The sequence below is a fragment of the Eleginops maclovinus genome, chromosome 19 (assembly GCF_036324505.1).
Source record: "Eleginops maclovinus isolate JMC-PN-2008 ecotype Puerto Natales chromosome 19, JC_Emac_rtc_rv5, whole genome shotgun sequence".
Lineage (NCBI taxonomy): Eukaryota > Metazoa > Chordata > Actinopteri > Perciformes > Eleginopidae > Eleginops > Eleginops maclovinus.
The window spans coordinates 3159884-3176647 of NC_086367.1; the positions used below are offsets into that span (position 1 = coordinate 3159884).

The following is a 16764-nucleotide window of genomic DNA, read 5'->3' on the forward strand; positions in this document are numbered from 1 at the left end:
CTATAAAGAAACTAAGGTTCACCTCAACTCATCAATGCTAAGCTAAAGGCGGCTAATGTTCGGCGTGGTGACGTTTGGTCTTAGCCACTTGTTTTAGCCATCGTCGTAGGACAGAAACTTCAGACATTCACCAGTGGGGTATTGACTGACGTATTTTATGTAATAGAAGAAAATGTTAAAATTGCAAAAACAAAAAACACTTTAAAAAACAGGTGACTGGGACAACGTAACAGGAAATGCTAAAATGCTAGCTCATTTCCGAATTTTAGGACTCATACTAGATATCCCTGCAAGGGTTTTATCTTTTAGTTTTCACACGTTAGCTTTTAAGGAACATTTTCGTTTTGCCCAGCTAAAAACAGAATGACACAGATTTGTTCTCGGTGAATATTACAAGCATATATTATTGGTCAAGGGAATCAGGAAGAGCTTTATTACTTCGACATCTAAAACATAATCATTTCTGGAACAATTCTCATCTAAAATATATAGATTTGAAAAGTGTGTTAAACAAAGCACAGAGTTTATATACGTATAAATATAAATATTTCAAAAACGTTTACACATAAAAAAACGAAAACATTTAATGAATGCAGTTTAATCGACAGTTTCTTTTTCCGAGGTTGAGGCTATTCAATTTGTGTTGGTCCCTTTTTTCTGCTACATTGTATATCAATTTTATATTTCTACATGCATTCTCACACATTTACAGTCATAATCATCTTCCACAGTGTGACACAGTCTACAGAGCTGTACAGAAGCTACAGAGTGAGCCAGATACAGAGGTACAGAGCACCGTGCAGCCCTGGGTGTGACTGTGGTGAAGCCGCGGTGTTAAATAAGTTCCCAGCAAATTGTCTGATGTGGTATTCATGTTAATAGAACAGATATAAAAGTTGCGTATAAACAAAGAGACTGAGAAGCAATCAGAAATCATTGGAGGGGATGGTTGATGTTTTGTGCTGACCTAATGTTTCTTAACTCCCCACTGCCTAATGAAGTTCTTTAATGAAAAAACTGTTAAGATTCCAAATTAATTGACATGGGGATGATAAATAAACTCAAGAGACATTTTCTTGTAACTATGGCTTCCATTATCCATCAGAACATCATCACACAATAATGAAGAAAGGATCCTTGGATAATAAATTGCTGATTTTCCATGTTAAATATGTAAAAGGGGCCTCTCCTGCTCATTTTCAGTTTCATATCAGTATTTAATGCCTCTCCTGGGACATGTCTCCATGCTTTAATGTTCAAAAATCTCTTTATTTTTCTCATACTGCCTGTGCTGCAGCACCTCTTTTCACCCTCTGTCTGAAACCAGAGCCCAGTCTGCTCTGATTGGTTAGCTGGCGGGATCTGTTGTGATTGGTCAACAGCTTAGAGATGTCCCGCCCCTTAGTCTATCATGCACAGTGTCTTGGAGCGTTAACCAATAGTGCAAGTGCATACCACAACCATATACATTTTGGGACCTGACAAATATGTTGGCAAAATATTTCCTATATAGTAGGCATAAATGTTATTATGAATAATGGTCCAATATTATTTTTTGGTTAACTCTGTTAAGTCTCCAATTCTGAAAGAAATGTGTCTCTTCAGCCGCTAAGTCTCTTACTGTGTCGTTAGCTGCCAAATGCTAACTATGTCCCCCAGATAGTCTCTTACTGTCTTTCGTTGTTTAATGCTAATAACGTTGTCATGCTAGTCTTTCACTGTGTCTGCTGTTTGCTGTAGAGCAGAAAACAGTACAGTGGCTTTATCAGAGCTTTTTCACAAACAGTTGCTGCTGAGTAAAGAGAGTTAGTGAAAAATATTTGTTCTAGTTCTTGATCTAGTTCAATCTCTATGAGTTTGATCCATTGGAAATATAAAGATTCTGATTACTGCACCTTTAAACGCTGTTTTTTCTCTAGTTTTTGCAGTATTGTTTTCTGATGTTACCATAACCTTTCATAAACATCACATTTGGAAACCATAATTCGGAGGAAATGTCTTTTTTTATCGCAATGTATGGTTTTATTGAGATCCAAGAGGAAGCATACGTTTCCATTCCTTTCTGTTTGGGTATCTGGAACTAAATGTATCCTGACTATAACCTGGTAGAGATGCCTGGCTTACTCCTGTGTGATCTCTCAGGTTTATTGTAACCCAGTTATGATGTCACCTGCTTCGATCCAAAAATCAGTAAGGCAAGAGAGAACACAATTCTCTATGGATGTACACTATACATGTCAAATGAATACCAACAGAATAAGTCCTGAATTGGCGAGTTTGTTGTGAGTCCTGTACTATTCATTTGGCAGGGTCCATGTCTTTAATGACTGGTTCTCTGTTCAGGTAGGTGGCCCAGTAGACCAGGTTAAAGCTTGAAAACAGCACGGGGAACATGATGCGGGAGATGCGGTCGATCTTGCTGACGCTGTTGAAGGTTTTCTTGTTGTGCTCAGGCTTTTTCTCCCCTGCAGTCTTGTTGTTATCGGTCAGACCGCACTTGGAGATGGTGGGCAGCGTGGAGTCTTTCGTGATGTTTGGAGCGTAGTTAGCCACAGCTACAGCATAGGCGTTGTTCTTCTTCATCACTGCTGCCTCCTTTTTCTGTGGGGAAAAGGCTTCAAGGTTAGACATTTAAAAGTGAATATTCCTACTTTATAAATATCAATAATTTGCAATAATGGCAAGCATGAAACAGTCAGCATAATGTATATTTTCACTAACTAGAATAAACTGCCCCAGTTTCTCTCAAGCAGAAATTCTGTTTCCTGTATAATTGTATTTTGTAGGGACAATCACCATTCATCAATATCAATATATAGTGTTACTGTCCCATTATCCATTTAAATGAAAATAACTGAGAAATATATTAAATAAATGATAAGGCACTTCTTTGAGCTACTCATTTTAGCAGTTTTTTCAATCATTGTTAAAGATCCAATAAGGTAATGTGACGATGTGACGCCGCTATACAGAAAGTGTGGCATGTTATTGACAGAAGCTTAACATACAACAAAATAACCAAAGTAGAATTTATGAATTACTTGGTAAATGCAAGGTAACTTAACAATAAGCTGAATGAGGTTACGATTCACGTAAAGCCAAAGTACAAAAAAACAACTTGAGTATGGGATAGAGCCACTGATTCCAATCCCAGGTGCTGTTTTAGGACTACATACGGGGATATGTTTTTGACTCATGCAGAGACACCAATAAGCTGACAGAGTGTACATGCTGTTCCTACAATTCTGTTAGGAATGTGTAATCAACACCCAGGAAGTCAAAGTATTCCCTATCTTCTATCAATGGCTGTCAAAAGACTTCAAATATGCCTTATTGCAAAAAGGTGGACCCAGGGATCCCTAAACAAGCATGGGATGGACTTAGCCCGCAGAATACCGAAAAGACAAGGACACCTGAATGGTCTCAACTATTTCTATAGAAGAATTTATACCACAGACTGTAAAGGAAGCAGTGAAGCAATCTGTGCCAGAATACCTTTAAAACACACAATCTAAAGAGGTTAGCGACTGGCTGTCTCAGACCTAACCCCAGAAAGAGCCAGGATTTGATGGTCTATGTTTGTTCTCAGGCAGGTTTTACAGGGTCAAATAGAATTGCAGATGTATATGTTACTGTACCCTGTCTAAATAGAATAGCTGCAAAGAAGAAAGCCTTTGAAAGAAATTGAAATCTGATTGCTTGATATGCATCCAGCACTACAACCACATACTGTATGTCATTTTCCCTCTGCGACAGCTGTAAAAGTAGCTGCTGCCAGTTTCTGAAACTCCCCATTTTTCTTCCTGTCACATTAAGACAGTGTGAAAGCACCTCCAGAGATTGGGGGTGGGGAACCTCCGAAAACCTCAGTAATGTTCTGAGTTTCATGCATTTCATAAACTGGGGATAGTAGTGGGGAGAACTGTAGCAAAATCTGCCGTTTTTTATTTTCTAAATACTGGAAACAACATAGTGATACACATGAACCTATATTTGTCATTAATTTCTCTTTTGCAAACAACACATATATACAAGAGGTTTAGACACAAAATGCAGTTGATAATATCTCAGAGCAGCAGAGGGATGGAATATGGAAATATATGTTGTATAGAATTAACCATGTGAGCTATTGTAGTAGAGGTGATTGTAGTAAAAGTAGAGGGAAATATTATTTATCAACCTTTATATGACAATGTATGGTAGTTGTATTAATTTCAACTAAACAGCAGCCAAAACACAAGTGATAACTGCAGAGAATCCAAAGCTTTTGACTTAACTGCCTGGTTTTACCTCACAGTGCCTCCTTTCCTGCTAGCTTACGACACTTCATACAGCAGTTGTCTGATTGGTCGCGTGTTGAAAGGTCAATTATTTGAACTTTGAGCGCAAAAAAATAACAATGTCAGCGCAGATTCATTTTACCGCTGATCATGTGAAGGTAGCTTTGGAGCCGACATGACCCCACACATACCCTGACTGCTAATGGCCTTTATGATGGACCCAGAAGAGGAACGCTCTACCTTGTCATTGACGACGCTCTTCCCGTCCCAGGCCCAGCCTCGCTTGGTGAAGTAGTTGACGGTAGCAAATTCAATAAGTGCAGAGAAGACGAAGGCGTAGCAGACGGCGATGAACCAGTCCATGGCTGTAGCATAGGCCACTTTTGGCAGTGAGTTACGGGCACTGATACTCAGGGTTGTCATTGTGAGGACTGTAGTTACACCTGGGTAAAGAGGGCAAAAGCATAGAGAAACATTCAGTATTCAGCACCAAAAAATATATTTAATAAAAGTAGAGAATGTTGTTACAATATTTTTTTACTCAAATAAGTCAAAAATCCCAGAGGAGCGTTGATGTTTTATATGTCAGGTGTCATTTTCAACCTGACTCCAGTCAAGATAAAGACAAAAGAGCCATTTCTCATTTCTCAGTTTCCCTTCCTCGACTCCTCGCCTCGCGTCCTATCCCGCCCACAGGAGATGCAAGCGGAGGAGTCGAGGCGGGGACCCGGGGAGAGAGAGTGGACACAACAGGCGTTTAGAGAAATGAAAATCCTCTCCTCTGAGCGGTCATTCGGAAGCGACGTCCATTAATGATGACAGGAGGCACAGCAGCACTGTGTTCATGACGACTGATATATTTACTTTATTCATTCACAATGTGGTATAACGAGACAATAACAGGCTACAGATGTGGACAGCTGCAGGTATGATTGGACTGAGGGGGAAATATTTCTCATAACATGAAATTAACAGATTTAACTGTGGAATATCCTGTAGACATGCTAAATAATACATAAACATACACTTATATATATATATAAGTAGCCTAATATCCAGGGGAGACATCATTAGTTAATAAAAAACGGTGAAAGGCAGAAAGTTTGATCCTCCTAAATAACATTAATATCGGGAAGTTTGCAGAGCTGTCATCGGTTGAGATAAATCCAGCAGTGCGTCACACTTCACTGTTGCTGGAAATACAATCCCCGGAGGATACATCAGTGTATCCTCGGTTATAGCTGTTAGGGAATATTTTGTGTAAGCTTGTAAATCTTTAGCTCATTTGCATCTCTCTCTCTGTCCTTTTCTGACCTGGCTCTTCAGAAGTTTCCACCACAATAGCTCCTCTAGAGAGCCTCCTCGATGAGCGTTTAGAGGAATGAGATGTCCTTCAACATGGCGGCCTAATATCAATTTCCGGGTCACTACCGGAGGGCCGAGGAGTCGAGGAGGCGAACATTTGAGAAATGAGAAACGGCTAGGGTGGTACGTCACAAAATAACTTAATTGTAAAAAAAGTTGTTCAAAAACATGTAGGAAATATGTATGAGAGGGAGTTTCAAATAAAATATATGAAAATGAAAGCTCCCCTTTGGTGTAAGCATCTGTTGAAGGTTTGTTTGGTTGCGTTCCTAGTCTGGGTGGAGCGCCAGCTTACAGCGAACACCTGGTCACTGTTGACTGCAGATGTCTTTTCCAGATGGCAGTGTACACTAAGACTGTGTGTCCACATTGCGTTTTTTCTGGCAGAAAAGTGCTGGAAGGGTGACGGGAACGGCCTCTCGTTTCATCAAAAAACATTCCCAACGGTTTGTATGAAAACGATGTCTTGACAGCCTGACACCACGTTTGTAAGACAGAATTTCTGCCTTGCCTTTTATGGGCTACTTTGTATTAATTTTTTCACAATGAGCTCCAACCAGAAGATTCTTGCTCTCACATTTTCAATGAATGAGCTTTACCGCTTAGTCTGGCATCCATACCGCAAGAAGAACCGAAGGATCCACATACTGAGATAAAAGTTCAACACTTACTGGCAGCAAAATCGAGTGTGAATGTAATGCTAATTTCTGTGTGACAGCCATAGCCAAAAACAATCTTCTCCTTCAAATTCTGCAGTGACATCACCAGCGCTTTTCTGAAGAGTTTAAATATTTTCAACTCTTGAAATGGTGACAGCATGTGCAGCATATCTAAGCTTGATTCCATGTTAGCTGTCTGGTTTTATTTGCCACCGAGTCAGTCGTAACACCAATAGACGTAGGCCATTTGTAGATTCTAAGGGGCAATTAAAATGCCTTCAACACCACCTTTGCTGCTGCCCTGTTCATCACAATAGATTAGGACTGGCTTTATTTGCATGCATTATGCTGCAGTGGATAAATGCAAACAGAGCATTATGTCAGCCGCAGACAGCTGCCTGACATTCAACCAAACAGGAAATCAGAGCGCAGCTGTGGGTCCGCTCTCCTGAGCCCGATAAGCCGGTTGAGGCCTCGGTTCAGCGTGACCCTGTTCTGGTGTTCTGCCTGCGTCGGCCTGATAAAATGTTCACCCGTCAGCACGGGCTCACAGTTTACAATCAGAACGGGAATCCTGGCAGGGAAGAGCTGCAGGTTCAGGTGAGGAGAGGAGGAGTTGGTTTGTGTTGGGGAAACACTTCCTGCTGGTTCACCACGATGCCAAACTTTAGAGCCTGTGTTTGAACGTGAATGTGATCGGCCTCTTTTTCCCAGCCTTCAACATACCCATCTACATCTACTGATACCTATTCTGTATTCCAAATACTGCTGAATATAGACAGGAAATGAGTAACGAGAGGTGACGACATGAAGCAAAGGGTTTCTGGTTGGATGAACACAACAAATTGAGGTACTGCGGGTATTTTATCCAAGGGTCTAAACCAGGGGCGTCCAATCTTTTCACCAAGGGCCACATACAGAAAAACATATGAAAGGCTGGGCCCCTCACTACAGGTGAGGTATAATGCCTCATAGGTTAAGTTATATGTTAGCAAAATCAATGAAATATAGGTCAAATGATGCTTGATACTTAAAATACTTTAAGAAAAAAACAAACGCCTGCACAGCTCTCCATAGGGTTTCATTTATTTAGTTGGCAGGTCATCGCTTAAAACAGAAGCTTCTCAATGGTGATAATAAGAGGAAATAGGAAGCGTATATTTCAAGCTTTTTATTTAAATACGTTTTTGGGCTTTATTGTTATCAACTAAGATTTCTTAGAAAATGTCTTCATCTTTAATTGACTGAATTTAAATTATGACGTGGGCTTATTAACACATGAATACTACTGTGTTACATCTGTTTACACATTTATTTAAGAGGGTACAGTATACGACAAGCATCAAGTTTCATTTGTGGGCCATATTTCATTATACTTTCTTAATTGACTGAGGATCGATTAAAAATGGAACGTGGGCCGCATTTGGCCCCCAGGCCATAGTTTGGACACCCCTGGTCTAAATTGTTCGCTTAACACAGCACTTACATAACTGGCTTTGGCTCTAAAGATAAAATAAAATAACAAAATAGGATACAAATTCCCCCTGCTGCACGCAGGATTAAAGGAACATGAACTTATTTGCTTTAACTCCAATTCTAGGTAGGGAATACGTAGGGTCACGTTTAGACCAACAGTATCCATGTGTGTAAAGAGTCAGACCTCCCATTCATTTGAGGGAAGCCATGTCCCCCAAAAAGTCAAACAATGCTACGTTTTATCTTCATGTTGTAATCCTTGATACACTGAAGTTTCAAAGGAGTGTTTTACCACTGCAAGATAGGGGTGAGTGGAAAGAGATACATCTGACCTGGGGTTATTTGTCACCCTTCAGTGTGAATGTCTGTTCTAACAGTGTTTAACAGCTGCTACCTGGTCCAGGGGGTGCTTTACGACTGTGAGAATAATCAATATATTGTGACGGAACTTTAAGGGATATGATTCACTGTTGTAGTGTTGCCTCACGGACCGGATGTTGGGCGACACCTTGGAGTTCCAGTTTCAGGTTGTTATTGTTTGTAGCTGCACAGTAGCACGTAGCTAGAGCTCCCACTCATCGACAATACAATATCAACTAATATTATGTGTTTAATTATGTCATTTTCCCAACTTAAACTTATCATATCATTTCATTGTATAAGTAAACGCTGTTAAACTTGACAAGACGCTCCCTTGATTCCTTTTGGCTTATTCCTACTCACTCTACTAACTCAGATTTAAAAACCCTACAGGACATGCATGTGCTTTAAAGTTGCTATCTTGCAACTTATAGATTATTATGTAAATGTTTTTTTTTGTGAATCCATTACCTCACTGCGACATCAAATACATGCCTGCATAATCCTGCTGGATTACTTGGTAACATCCATGTCTTGTTTCTTAACTATCTTGTAATCTTCCAGATGGAATACAAAATCGCCACTGAATTTTTTAATCCTGAGTATTAAGAACCATTGAGCAGTGTTTTGGCTTCTTTTGGCACCATACATTGTGCCGCTAGTTTAATAACATGATTTAATTTCATCATTGGTTTCACTATGTTATTTTTGTATTTTACGTTAAGTCTTTTGTGTAATTTACTGTTAAGTTGAAGATGGAATCATGTGACTTCGAAAGTGTATAATGATGGATACATTTACTGTAGCGTATAGCCATGTTTAAGATCTATTTCCTTTTTTTTCTCTATGAAATATGAAAATGAACCACTCACCAAAAACAGTTCTGGCTGGCACCGACTCTCTGTTGAGCCAGAAGGAGACCTGAGAGAGGATGACGGTCATGATGCAGGGCAGATACGTCTGGATAACAAAGTATCCGATCTTCCTCTTCAGATGGAAGTGCGCTGTCATCACCGTGTATTCACCTGAGGAGGAAGATCAGCTGAGTGAGGACCAGAGTTGGGTGTAACGCGTTACAAAAGTAGCAGAGTTACAGTAATGTATTACTTTTTGCTGTAACGCACTAATATAACGCATCACTTCTGAAATGTGAGTAATATAATACCCGTTACAATTCTCAGTAACGCAGTTACAACACATTTTAACCTGAAATGATGTGGTGTTTTGTTTCTAAGAATTCACAAACATCGTGAGACTTTCCAACACCAGAGAAATAATTGTGCAGGTAGAATAACTCAGTAAGTCTGTTTACTATTGATTTAGAGAGCTGCAGAAACAGATTCACAATGCAGAGCTGCAGGCTCACAATGCAGAGCTGCAGGCTCAGAGAAAAGAAAAGAGAAAGACAGGAGTGCGCGCAGGCCGAAGCAGCAGAAGGTAACTGTCTCTCGGTCTGCTGCTTGAACCCCGAGAAGTTGCGAGACTCGTTGCAGAGGGTTGAAGATCTGCAGCCTCTGTCCTCTGTGGAATCACCGGCTTTTAGAAAGCTTGTCAGCAAAATCCCCGTTAACACACCAATGACAAGGTGAGCTAACATTGCCATAGAGACTCGTTCATATACAACAGGTTACAGGGCCGTGCAGAGGCAGTAAACTACATTTTAGCATTTAAAGCCATACTGTTATTTTTGGTGAAAGTAACTCAAAGTAATGCAAAAGTAGTGTAACGCATTACATTTCAGAGACAGTAATAATGTAATGTAACTTATTACTTTAAAAGACAGTAATAAGTGGTTAATTAACCAAATTAAAGAAATGCACAAATGAGTAAAGGATGAGGTGTGGACGTCAGTGGTATCAGTAGTGTAAATGCAGGGTGAGGGTTGCATGGACGTGTATGTGTGAGGGTGTTGAGATGTACAAATTAGAACTAAAGTAACCGCATACTAAACCCAAAACCGTGTGCCTGCAGGAAGGAGCAGAGAACAGCATAGGGGCGAGAGTTAGTGTGGCAGGGAGACTTTAAGTAGCTACAGGGCCCCGGGCCCAGGTGCCCTGAGTTACTGCAATCCAGGTTAGACATCCCACAGCCACACCGTCTCCAGATAAACCCACAGGGGCATCACAGCGCCTAAGTACAGTCAGAAGCTTAGACGTCCAGATGGATATCAGCAAATTAAATATTTGGGCATACCTTTTATGGTGTCCAGACACTGGTATGGTAGTTCTGTTTTTCTGACTAAAGTAAGTGCATGCTGCTCACCAGTGCTAGATTTAATGGTCTCCTTCCCCACCGTCTGGCCCACCAAGTCGTACTGGTTGAGTCTGGATCCATCAGCTGCCACGTCCACGGACTGGGAGGCATTGCGGGTCCAGATATAAGTCACCTCTGTCTTAGTGTAGGCGTCTGAGGCAGAGGGCAAGAAGACATTGAACACACCAGAAATATAAATCCCTTTGTATCATTTTCAGCACATCTCACAACGAAGCACCCTAACAAGGCTCCTGGCTCAAATAGCAGAATCAGAAGTACAAAAGCATAGTGCAGATTAAGTGAAGAGAATAGACCTAAAAGTAGGCACACGTTATGCATTATAAGAAACACAATAAGTAAAATAAATAACAGATAAGTACACCATGAAGAAAAAAAAAGTAGCAGTATATCCAGCATTATCATCTTCTCTTGATTTATTATTTATAGGTATGTCTTTTAGTTAAATAATATATATATATTTTTTTATTGTATTCTATAAACTACTGACAATTTTTCTCTGTGTTAGAATTCAACAGACACTGGACTGGCTGCCATAGAGTAGAGTAAAAGATTTAAGAACAAATTTGGACTGTTCCGGAGCTTTATATATTTTTGGAAATGACCATATAACAATTTAATATAGTGCTTGTACTGCTTACAGATCACCCATCCTGACTTCAACAGAGGTATAATTACAGAGTCTCACCTGTAATTTCGTTTTTTTTTACTTCATGAACAGTATAGTATTGGGTGGTTCATTCAGCGGTTGTATATTCACATATTTTGTGGAAGAATACAAGAAGTGAATTTCTTGTATTCTTATGCGTCACTGTGTTTTCTCCTGTGAAAAGTGACTTTGTTTTTTTTTTTCACTGTGATATACAAAAAAAATGATGTTGATTGTTATTTCTTTGGGACGTTTGTGATTTTAAAGGTCCCCTATTATGCAAAATAAACTTTTTGCTGTCTTTTATACATAAATATGTGTCCCCGGAGTGTAAGGATAATATCAAAGTGTCAACCCTCTCTCTTTTCCTCCTTACCAACATCTCTAAAAACGGGGGAACAAACTAGCTGATCCAGATTTGTGTCGGTTATGACATCATAACCAAAATCTTGGAAAAGTCCCCCCCATGTGACACGTCCCAACCTATCAGCCCCCATATACAGTCGCGAGCTGAATCCCCTCCGCAGCACTTAGGGTTGTTGTATATATAATACATATAATGTCTCTGTTCTAGTGGTAACCACTGAGAGGGTTTCAGAAATAATGCTGGATGTGGTTTGGAACATAATATGGCGTTTAATCACAGCAGTGTTTAGCTGAGTTTCTCCTTTAGAAACTTCTCTCTTCAGACAGAGCTGCATGACGCTCCAAAGGGGCGTGGCCAGCTTCAGCTCAGCTCAAATTTAAAGCGACAGTCACAGAATCAGCACTTCAGGAACAGGGCTGAAATAGAGGGGGATGAGGCATGCTACAATGAGTGATCTGTTTGGAATTTTGAGCAAAACACTTCACAGACATGTTTTGTATAGATGTGGCCCTATGATATATTATTCAAATATAGCATAATAGGAGACCTTTAAAGCAAACATTGAAATGCTTAGATTGCTACTGTATTGGAGCGTAGAAAACATAATCATTAATGCTAAAAATACAAAAGCAGTGTGAATAAGTTACCGATGCCTCTCGATTGGGGACATGTTTTTGGCCTTTGTTTGCAATGAGGACAAGGAGATGGTGCTAGTGGTTTTCTGACATCTGCAATAAACATCCCAAACTATACAGACCGTGGATGCATTATTAACAATATCATATCCTGTACACTGCCCCCCTTAAATGATGCAAAGGTGCACACACTTACAGCTGCCAAACTTCAGAGGACACGAGTGGGAATCCATTGGGAAGTCCTCAAGGTGCATGGGGCACTCAGCTTGAACCGTTAACCTAAAGCACACACACACACACACACACACACACACACACACACACACACACACACACACACACACACACACACACACACACACACACACACACACACACACACACACACACACACACACACACACACACAAATACGCATAGAGAAATATCATTCTATCTGCTTTGTTCAGTGGTGCATAGAGGAATTTAAGACTTCACCCATACAGCTGGGAGAACCTGAAAAATACTTCTGCACACTATTGATTTTGTTTTTTATTCTATTTGAAGGCACCGGTAAAGACACCTCTGCTTTGTTTTGGAGTCCTATTTATAACCCTATTCACCTTGTCAACTGTAAGTATTAGTTATTATGTTGTTGCTGAGACTTGAACGCTATGACCATAAAGTGACATTAGGAAATGAAATGTAATCTGAAACCCAGAGTAGAATAATAGTATCTCAAAAGTTTAAGTACCTATATCATAGTTGTGATTTATTAAATGGAGGATAGATGATGCACTCTGTTTTTTAAGGGCACAGAACAAAGTGTCCATATGTGTTTATAGCCAAAACCAACTGCTACTGCTATCCATAGAGCTACTTTATCTATGGCAGTGTCAGTTGCTGGAAGACTTAAATATCACTACAGCTATTGGATCGATTGCCATGAAATTGGGTCTATTACTAGGAGGACTTTTACTTACTTAATATCTCTATTTTCATCCATGTTTCATCAGGTCAAAATATAGTGTTATTTGTCAAACACAGTTCATGATTTATGTGTTAACATGAACTGGCTGCAGGGTTGGGAGGGTCACTTTAAAAATGTATTCTGTGAAAAATTGAAGGAGCGGATCTAGCCATCTTAACTGATTGCAGTCATTGGTCCTGAGAGGTCCTGGGATGGGGGGTGGGAGGGTTTATTTTTATGTATTTTCCTAAGTTTAGTCTTCTTGTCTGATCATCCTATTGTTTATATTATTTCTGTATTTTTAGTATTTTAAGCTGTATTTTTTGTGATTGTATGAATAAAAAAATGTGATAAGAAAAGATAAAGTATTTGATGTTACTTTATGTACCCTCATTATCAAATGCTGTAAAATGAAACAAGTGAGCACATACTGTGCTATAGTTTGAAAAAGCTGAAATAAAATCTGAACTGACAGAAAATGCTCCATTTTAGTCCAATACACACAGTTAAGTTACTCACACACACTATTCTATGAACATATTGGTTCACCTGCTGAATTAAAAACAGAACAAATGAGCCAAAGAAAGAAAGAAGCAGATTCAGGCAGTAGGCGTATAGATTCCCTCTTAAAGTATTAGCCTACAGAACAGAACAGCTGACAGAGGAGAGGGAACATCTGATCCTTTACAATAAACATTAGATGCTCTTTTTAGGACACTGTAATCCTGCTAGTAATTTCCAATTTTTAGAAAAACAAAAAAGGTAATTCGATTACATTCTCATTTTGTGACTATACAGGAATATAGTTACTTGTTTTTTGTATCCTGATTAAGTAATCCCATAACATGTAATCCTTTAATTCTCAAGCCTGGATGGTTGACTGGTTGAAATTATATTTGCGGACATATTTAAAGAGTGAGAGATGTCATTTTTAATTTTAAAAGTTCTTATACCCGAGAACATTATTCTTTGCTTGTCTGGATTGCATAGTCAGATATTGAGTGACTTAAGTCATGTGTTCTGTTTAGCTACAAATAGCCATTACGATATTAACACTAGCATTGTAAAACCGTCTACCTCATAGTGTAGAGCAAGGTTCCGTCCTCCATGATCCTCAGCAGCTTGTTGGGCATGGTCATGTTGTGGGCGACTGATTTCTTGCCGTTGTGGAAGAACGTGTCAGGTGTCCAGATCTTACTGGCCATCAGGTTGTTGAGAGGAAGAATGTTCATCGGTCCGTGGAACTTTAATCGCTCATCCTTCCAACTCTGGCGGAAGAAAACATCAACCGTGTACTCCTGAGGGAGAGACCAAGCGGGGTTAGAAGAGGCTGCACAGGTGTAACTCATCATTGATGCCCTGTTCTGTTAGCTTCATGCAGTTAGCAAGACATGCCATTGGGCCACAGGTGAACCGCCATGATTCTGGCACTGGTACCGTTGCTAGGCAAAACTCTGAGGTCACTAGCTGCTGATATTGGTCTGCATGTCTGTATGTAACTATGGAGTTATTTGTAACGAGTGAAAAACTTTAAACAAAAGTACATCACAGGAGCATGGATGGGAGTCACCACCGCTAAGCTAAAGGTGGCTAATGTTCGGTGTGATGACGTTTAGTGGTTTCATTTAGCTACCTGTTAGGAACTGATGTTTTTATGACACATACAGTGGGGCAAAAAAGTATTTAGTCAGCCACCAATTGTGCACGTTCTCCCATTTAAAAAGATGAGAGAGGCCTGTAATTTTTATCATAGGTACACTTCAACTCTGAGAGACAGAATGGGGGAAACAATCCAGGAAATCACATTGTAGGATTTTTAATGAATTAATTGGTAAATTCCTCGGTAAAATAAGTATTTGGTCACCTACAAACAAGCAAGATTTCTGGCTCTCACAGGCCTGTAACTTCTTCTTTAAGAGGCTCCTCTGTCCTCCACTCGTTACCTGTATTAATGGCACCTTTTTGAACTCGTTATCAGTATAAAAGACACCTGTCCACAACCTCAAACAGTCATACTCCAAACTCCACTATGGCCAAGACCAAAGAGCTGTCAAAGGAGACCAGAGACAAAATTGTAGACCTGCACCAGGCTGGGAAAACTGAATCTGCAATAGGTAAGCAGCTTGGTGTGAAGAAATCAACTGTGGGAGCAATTATTAGAAAATGGAAGACATACAAGACCACTGCTAATCTCCCTCGATCTGGGGCTCCACGCAAGATCTCACCCCGTGGGGTCAAAATGATCACAAGAACGGTGAGCAAAAATCCCAGAACCACTCGGGGGGACCTAGTGAATGACCTGCAGAGAGCTGGGACCAAAGTAACAGAGGCTACCATCAGTAACACGCTACGCCGCCAGGGACTTAAGTCCTGCAGTTCCAGACCTGTCCCCCTGCTTAAGCCAGTACATGTCCAGGCCCGTCTGCAGTTTTCTAGAGGGCATTTGGATGATCCAGAAGAGGATTGGGAGAATGTCATATGGTCAGATGAAACCAAAATAGAACTTTTTGGTAAAAACTCAACTCTTCGTGTTTGGAGGAGAAAGAATGCAGAGTTGCATCCAAAGAACACCATACCTACTGTGAAGCATGGGGGTGGAAACATCAGGCTTTGGGCTGTTTTTCTGCAAAGGACCAGGACGACTGATCCGTGTAAATGAAAGAATGAATGGGGCCATGTATCGTGAGATTTTGGGTGAAAACCTCCTTCCATCAGCAAGGGCACTGAAGATGAAGCGTGGCTGGGTCTTTCAGCATGACAATGATCCCAAACACACCGACAGGGCAACGAAGGAGTGGAGCATTTCAAGGTCCTGGAGTGGCCTAGCCAGTCTCCAGATCTCAACCCCATAGAAAATCTTTGGAGGGAGTTGAAAGTCTGTGTTGCCCAGCGACAGCCCCAAAACATCACTGCTGTAGAGGAGATCTGCATGGAGGAATGGGCCAAAATACCAGCAACAGTTTGTGAAAACCTTGTGAAGACTTACAGAAAACGTTTGACCTCTATCATTGCCAACAAAGGGTATATAACAAAGTATTGAGATGAACTTTTGTTATTGACCAAATACTTATTTTCCACAATAATTTGAAATAAATTCATTAAAAATCAGACAGTGTGATTTTCTGGATTTCTTTTCTCATTCTGTCTCTCATAGTTGAGGTATACCTATGATAAAAATTACAGGCCTCTCTCATCTTTTTAAATGGGAGAACTTGTACAATTGGTGGCTGACTAAATACTTTTTTGCCCCACTGTATATGCTTCAGATATTCACCAGTTGTGTGTTTCCTAACGTATTTTATGTCACAATCTTAGTTTTGGTTTCCTGTTTTTATTTTAAATGCCTTTCCTATTTGTTTCTTGTATTATTATACTTCCTGTCTTTGTGTTTTCCCAGCTGTGTAATTGTGTTCACCTGCTTCCTTTATGTTTTCTCAGCCTTCTCCAGCTATGTCTTGTCTTTGTGATAAGTGTTGTGTGTATATGTACCCGTCTTCCCTAGTGTTTCCTGTCAGTTCTTCGTCAGTGTTTCGTCTAATTAGTGAGTTTCCTCGTGTGCCCTCCTGTTTGCTTCCTGTGTACCCGAGGTCTCCCTGGTTAAGATTCAGGTTTTAGTTTTCTAGTATTCTGTTTGTACCAGCTTTATTTTAATAAAGCCCACTTATTGTCATTCAAACCATGATAGGAGACCTTTAAAGAACACATTTGCCCTCCTAAATCCCTCCCTATGCTTGTGAAGTCATGCAGAGAATT

At 40.1% G+C, this 16764-nt stretch overlaps 1 protein-coding gene across 1 annotated transcript in view; it reads right to left on the reverse strand.

Moving 5' to 3' along the window:
• Positions 1 to 224: 224 nt before the first annotated feature.
• Positions 225 to 16764, reverse strand: part of gabra2a (gamma-aminobutyric acid type A receptor subunit alpha2a) — a 40305-nt gene continuing 23765 nt past the window's right edge. The window contains exons 5-10 of the mRNA XM_063908066.1: positions 14089 to 14309; positions 12259 to 12341; positions 10403 to 10546; positions 9013 to 9165; positions 4521 to 4723; positions 225 to 2601 (exon numbers count right to left, since the gene is read on the reverse strand). Coding sequence (XP_063764136.1) covers positions 2299 to 2601; positions 4521 to 4723; positions 9013 to 9165; positions 10403 to 10546; positions 12259 to 12341; positions 14089 to 14309 — 1107 coding nt within the window. The 3' untranslated portion in view covers positions 225 to 2298. The remainder of the gene's footprint in view (positions 2602 to 4520; positions 4724 to 9012; positions 9166 to 10402; positions 10547 to 12258; positions 12342 to 14088; positions 14310 to 16764) is intronic.